Below are 7,153 nucleotides of genomic sequence, written 5' to 3'. Positions count from 1 at the left end.
ACTATAATTTGTGCGGACCGCACATCCACACAATCATTTCACAACATTTTCCCTAGACTAACAATCTGCGGACTGCACAATTTCTTGTGCAGCTGCACGATTCAAAATGAAACGGACAGATTCTTTAGGGCTTCTAATTCAAGCACAAATTGGACATCGTAATACCAATTTAGACATGATAAATCAATTACCCATTCCCTATATGGTAAGTAGGAAGTTACCCACACAAAATTAAGCTCACATGATGATGAAATTTACATTAGGTCTAAAAGTTCTTAACTAATTAAGAACAAAAATTAAGAAAATTGAAAAATTTTAAAGAAGAATTTAACATACCAGTTATGAAATGATACAAAGGAAGAATCAAAGTGATGAAATGAGTGAAGGATGCTTGAATCAAATGAGTGCACTGTGCTTTTGCCTTTGTGAATGTTCAGAGTGTGTAAAGTTTTACTGGAGAATGAATGCCCCTATTTATACTTAACACATTTTTCCAAGGATTTAAAAGACGAGTGTAGCCGCACAATTTCATGTGCGGTCCGCACTCTAGTACCTTAAGAACATTTTCTTTGTAAAGATCTGCGGCCCGCATATTTGTGAGTGTGGCCACAGATTTTTTTGTGGACCGCACAATTCCTTGTGTGGCCGCAGTTTGGCTTTTTTCTAATAGACAAACTTCAAAGAGTGTGCAATTTTGGCTTTTCAGTTGTGCGGCCGCAGAGTCCATTCTACTATGGTGCTCAAATTTGTGTTGTCCGCACATTTTCCACACTTAGCCAATTTTCTTTAAGTACAGTCCCTGTAAAGCACACTCATTCCTGCAAAACAATTCAAAAAAAATTATCACAAAACAAAACCTATCTAAAGAAGAAGAAGAAGAAAAAGAAAAAGACACATGGGTTGCCTCCCAAGAAGCGCCTGATTTAACGTCGTGGCATGACTCAAATTACCAATCACTTGAAATGAAGAGTCGCCACGACGTGGCTACCATCAACTTTTCCCATTCACCCGGTGACCATTGACTCTAAACACCTCATCATTTTTATTTTTCAAATCCAATGCACCAAAGGTTGTCACACCAATAACCTTAAACGGGCCACTCCATTTAGACTTCAACTTTCTCGAAAACATTCGTAACCAAGAATTGAACAATAACACAAGATCGCCTTCTTTGAACTCTTTGTTCTGAATGTACTTTTCATGGAGGTACTTCATCTTCTCATTGTATAAGTATGAACTTGTATATGCATGGTACCGAAACTCATCTAGCTCATTCAATTGTGCCACCCTTAAGTTGGCAGCGACATCCCATTCAAGATTCAACTTCTTCAAACCCCACATGGCCTTATGCTCAAATTCCACCGGAAAATGACAAGCTTTCCCAAATACCACCCGGTATGGAGACATTCCAATCGATGTTTTGAAAGCCATCCTATAAGCCCATAAAGCATCATCAAGTTTCTTTGACCAATCCATCCGGTTGGCATTCACTGTTTTTTATAAAATACTCTTTATCTCCTGGTTGGAGACTTCCACTTGACTGTTTGCTTGAGGGTGATAGGGGGTCGTGACTTTATGAATGACACCATACTCGGAAAGTAAGGTATCAAAAGTCTTGTTGCAAAAATGCGATCCCCCATCACTTATGATAGCTGTTGGAGTACCAAATCTTGTAAAGATATTCTTCTTCAAAAATGCCACCACACTCCTCGCTTCATTGTTGGGCAAAGCAATGGACTCAACCTATTTTGAAACATAATCAACCGTGACTAGGATGTAGGTTTTTCCACACGAACTCACAAACGGACCCATGAAGTCAATACCCCACACATCGAAAATGTTAATCTCCACGATGGTGGTGAGGGGCATTTCATTTTTCTTTGAGATTCTACCAGCCTTTTCGCATTCATCACAATGCTTAACAAGCTCACTTGCATCCTTGTAGAGAGTAGGCCAATAGAAACCGCAACTTAACATTTTGGCCGCCGTTCTTGCTCCACCATGGTGACCACCATACGGCGAAGAGTGACAAGCCCCAAGAAATTCACCTTTCTCCTCCTTCGGTACACATCTTCTAATCACTCCATCCGTACAAATACGGAAAAGGTATGGTTCATCCCAATAGTAGTCTTGACAATCCCATTTAAGCTTCTTTCTTTGGTTTGAAGAGAACTCAATCAGATTGATACCACTCACAAGATAATTTTCCAAATTCACGAAGGAAGGCATCTCCTTTATAGAAATAGCCAAAAGTTGCTCATCGGGGAAGGAGTCATTGATTTCAAGGCCATCATGCGACCTCCCCTCCTACCCCAAACGAGACAAGTGGTCTGCCACTTGGTTTTCACTCCCTTTCCGTTCTTGGATATCAATATCAAACTCTTGCAACAAAAGGACCCATCTCATCAAACAGGCTTTGGAATCATTCTTGCTCATGAGATAACGAAGTGCCGCATGATCCGTATGAACATTCACTTTTGCACCCATCAAGTATGGGCGAAACTTCTCCATAGCAAACACAATGGAAAAGAGCTCTTTTTCCATAACGGTGTAGTTGACTTAGGCACTATTCATGGTCTTGCTTGCATAATAAATCGGATGAAATATCTTGGTGATACATTGCCCCAAAATAGCCCCTACCTCTACATCATTTGCATCACACATAAGCTTTAGCAACTCAAAGGCTCTTATGCAATCATCATTGAAATGGAACTTGGCATCTTTCTCCAAAATCTTGCACAATGGACTTACCACTTTAGAGAAGTCCTTGATGAACCGCCGGTAAAATCCTGCATGGCCTAAGAAACTACGCATGCCTTTGACCGAAGTTGGAGGTGAAAGTTTAGAAATCAACTTGATCTTTACCTTGTCGATTTCAATGCCATTATTTGAGATCTTATTGCCAACGACAATGCCTTTCTCAACCATGAAATGACATTTCTCCCAATTGAGCACCAAGTTTGTTTCTTCACATCTTGCTAACACTTTGTCCAAATTTGCTAAACAACCATCAAAAGAATCCACGACCACCGAAAAGTCATCTATCATACACCTTTGAAAAGTCGTTGGGGCATTGCACAACCAATATGTCATCCCAGAGAGTGCAAAAGTACCATAACGACATGTGAAAGTAGTCTTCTCTTGATCCTCCGGAGCAATAAGAATTTGATTGTAGCCGGAATACCCATCAAGGAAATAATAGAAAGCACGACTGTCCAATCTATCAAGCATTTGATCTAGGAAGGGAAGTGGGAAATGACCCTTCCTTGTGACTTTGTTGAGCTTGAAATAGTCCATACACACTCTCCACCTGGTTACCATTCTTGTAGGAATCTACTCATTCTTGTCATTGGTGACCACCGTCAAGCCCCCTTTCTTTGGGACACATTGAACTAGAGAAGTCTACGAACTATCAAAAATGGGGTACACAACCCCGACATCCAACCACTTGATCACCTCCTTTTTGACAACCTCTTGCATGGCTTCATTGAGTCTCCTTTGATGTTCAATATATGGTTTGGCACCTTCCTACAAGTTGATCTTGTGCATGCAAAATACGGGGCTTATCCACCGAATATCTGCCAAAGTCCATCCAATATCCTTCTTCCTCTTTTGTAGCACTATCAATATGGAGTCTACCTGCACGTTAGTCAAACAATATGAAAGAATAACCGGTACAATAGAAGAAGGGCCAAAAAATTCATATCGAAGATGTGGAGGCAATGGCTTCAAATCCAAGATGGGAGGCTCCTCAATCGAAGGCTTTGTTAGAGGAGTGATTCTATTCTCAAGATCCAAGTACAATTTACGGGGCTCATAAGTGTATGACCCCATTCCATGCAAAGCATTTATGCATTCCATGTAACCCTCCATTTCTTCATCATCATTATTGAGCAAGAGGACCTCTAAAGTATCATTCACATTCATTACGGCACTTGTTTCACATCGGTCACTAAGTCCACGAATGAGCACACTTCACTACTATTGGGTTGCCTCATAGACTTACACACATGAAAAATCACTTTCTCATTACCGACCCGGAAAGTAAGTTCTCCAGCTTTAACATCAACTGGAGCCATCCCCGTAGCAAGGAAAGGTCTCCCAAAAATAATCGGCACCTCATAATCAACCTCACAATCAAGAATAACAAAATTCATCGGGAGAATGTATTTATCAACACTAACCAACACATCATCAATGCTACCCAACGGTCTTTTCATGGTACAATTTGCCATTTGTAATCTCATAGATGTGGGTCTTGGTTGCCCAATCCCCAAAGTTTTGAAAACCTAATAGGGCATCAAGTTGATACTTGCCCTAAGATCACATAAAGCTTTAGCAAAGTCGGCACTCCCAATGGTACAAGGGATTGTGAAAGCGCTAAGATCTTCCAGTTTAGGAGCCATTGAGTGCAAAATTGTACTCACTTGATGAGTCATCTTTATAGTTTCACAATTCATTGACCTCTTCTTTGTCACCAAGTCCTTCATGAACTTTGCATAACCGTGCATTTGCTCCAAAGCCTCAACCAATGGCACATTGATAGATAGACTCTTCATCATGTCAATGAAAATTTTGAATTGGTTCTCACCATTTTGCTTGGCAAGCCTTTGAGGGTATGGAGGAAGAGGCCTAGGCACTACCGGTTCTGGTATATCAACAATGTGCTCCCTAGAGGGGTTCGCTTCCTCATGAGTCTCCTCCACATTGTCATCAATATCGATCCTCACTTCATCATTTGCTTGCACTTCATTGCTCAGCATCTCATCTTCTTGTACCAGTTGCTCATCATCCATAATTTTACTTTGGCTTGAGATGGTTGCATCCCCGCCTTTTCCACTCCCTGTAGTAATGGCCATGGCATGTCCCGGTGTTGTTCCCACCCCTTAGGTTCACCACCATGTCACTTGGTAGTGCCCCTTTAGGATGAGTGTTTAAAACATGTGAGATTTACCCCAATTGAACTTCCAAATTGCAAATTAAAGTGTTGTGAGAGGCTAATTGAGCATCAGAATCGACATTCTTCTCCATCATTTATTTGAACATGTTCTCAATTTGGACCATTTCATTGTTGGAAGAACTCGGACAATGGGAAGGATAAGGAGGTGGGTTGCTCGATTATTGATACATCGAGGGCCTTTGAAAATCCGACCCCATATTCCCTTAGTTATTGTTCCACCCTCCTTAGTTGTTGCCTCCTAATATCCTTGACTATTTCCAATCTAATTGCCATGGTTATTTTGACCATTCCAATTTCCTTGATTGTTTTGATTTTTTCAATTCCCTTGGTTGTTACCAACATTCCAATTACCTTGGTTGTTTGAATTCCAATTCCCTTGATTTCCTTGAGGTCTCCATTATTGTTGATTAGGGCCTTGAGAGTTGTTTCTTTGCCCTTGGAAGTTGTTCAAATATTGTACTTCCTTCTCTTGTTCATTATAAGACTCATCTTAATTAAATCCACTATCGTCATGCACATAATCTTCTACACGATTTTGCATTTGCGGGCCCTTTTGCCTTCTCTTGTTTGCCACCATACTAACTCCCTCCATTGCATTGACTTGCTTAGGACCTTGCACTTGTTGAAGTTGAGCCTTGGCTAGTTGATTCATTGTGGTGGTCAACTCGGCAATTGCTTTCCCATGATCATGCAATTCTTTATGCAAGTGAATCACATTTGGATCACCTTGAGGAACATTTGCTATACTTTGCCATGCCGATGAAGTATCTGCCATTTCATCAAGAATCTCACAAGCTTCTGCATATGGCATTGTCATGAAATTTCCACCGGCAAGTTGGTTGACCACGTATTTATTTGTAGTATTGATCCCCCAATAGAAAGTTTGTTGAATCATAGCCTCTATCATGTCATTGTTTGGGCACTCTTTCACCATAGTTCGGTAACTCTCCCATATCTCATGCAAAGGCTCATTGTGTTCTTATTTTAATGCTAGAATATCGTCTATAAAAGTTGCCATATGCCTGGGAGAAAAGAACTTGGAAAATAATTTCTCCCAATTAATCCCATGTATGGATGGAATGGTTTGGCAACCTTTCTAACAAATCCAAGGCCTTCACCCGTAGAGAGAAAGGAAATAGTCTCAACCGTAAAGCATCCTCAAAGACGTTTGTCTGTTTACTCCCCACAGCAAGTGTCTACAAACCCGTTCAAGTGCTTGTACACATTTTGATTCGGAGCCCCCGTGAAGAATCCTTGTTGATCTAGCAATGTAAGCATAACATTTGTGATTTGAAAGTTGTCCGCCCTAATGGGGGCCGGATTATGACACTTGTGTATCCTTTATTCGGCAACATACGGTGTGGAGCCGCTCTTTATGGAGGAGGGGGTGGAACGGGAATGTTGTCTTGAGGTGGTCGGCCTCGTCTATTTGCTTGAGGTTCAAGAGGAACCTCTTCAACTTGATCGTCTTCCAAATCCACATCCCCCATAGGCATGTTTCCAAGAGAATCATTGTTGTTGAGAGCCATTGTTCACCTACAATTGTTTTACCAATGAGATTAGTAACACGGAAGGAAAAGAAGACAATTCATATACAAAACCAAATATATAGCTAAATTCATTTTTATCTCCCCGACAACGGTGCCAAAAAATGATTTCGTTCAAGTCACACCTCTATTCGAGGTTATGAAACGGTCGATGCAATAGTAATACCCAACTAAGAGTCGGGGTCGAATTCCATAGGGAGCTATATGATTGGGATTTAGTAGTATGTATGTGGACAAGTACGTGAAATATCTAAATTTCACTTCCACAAATATGTTTTTTTTTTACTTCTAAAACTATGCTAAAGATTGCAATTCTAAAAATACGAAACTAGGAAATATTGTTTTTGGTTGTTTTTTCAAATATTTTAAAAGGCCTGGGGCTATGACCTTCACATAGGTGTTTGCCTAACGGGTTATAAACTTAAAACTTGTTTTGTTGGTCGGGGTGTATTCTAGCTATCAACTCAATTACCCACTTAATACCTCTCGGTAAGAGAGTGATTTTGCCTAATTTGGCTTTCTCAAGTCCAAATGGGTATTGAACAAAACAGTTGATAAAATGCTTAAGTCGGATTTTACTATCTCTAGGTTCAACCCTTTAATTGAGACTATCAATCTCTTGATTTCATCCCAAATTTAAGTTTTC

General features: G+C 40.4%; 1 protein-coding gene across 1 annotated transcript; it reads right to left on the bottom strand.

Annotated features, from left to right (window-relative positions):
- Positions 1 to 812: 812 nt before the first annotated feature.
- On the bottom strand, positions 813 to 1,476 carry LOC138885172 (uncharacterized). The gene is made up of 2 exons (XM_070166082.1): positions 1,009 to 1,476; positions 813 to 818 (listed from the first exon to the last, which is right to left on the bottom strand). The coding sequence occupies exons 1-2, from the start codon at positions 1,474 to 1,476 to the stop codon at positions 813 to 815; spliced, it is 474 nt and encodes a 157-aa protein (XP_070022183.1).
- Between the last annotated feature and the right edge of the window lie 5,677 nt (positions 1,477 to 7,153).

The sequence above is a fragment of the Nicotiana sylvestris genome, chromosome 2 (assembly GCF_000393655.2).
Source record: "Nicotiana sylvestris chromosome 2, ASM39365v2, whole genome shotgun sequence".
Taxonomy (NCBI): Eukaryota; Viridiplantae; Streptophyta; class Magnoliopsida; order Solanales; family Solanaceae; genus Nicotiana; species Nicotiana sylvestris.
Note: the sequence above shows the minus strand (reverse complement) of the source record. Positions and strands in the feature narration are given on the sequence as shown.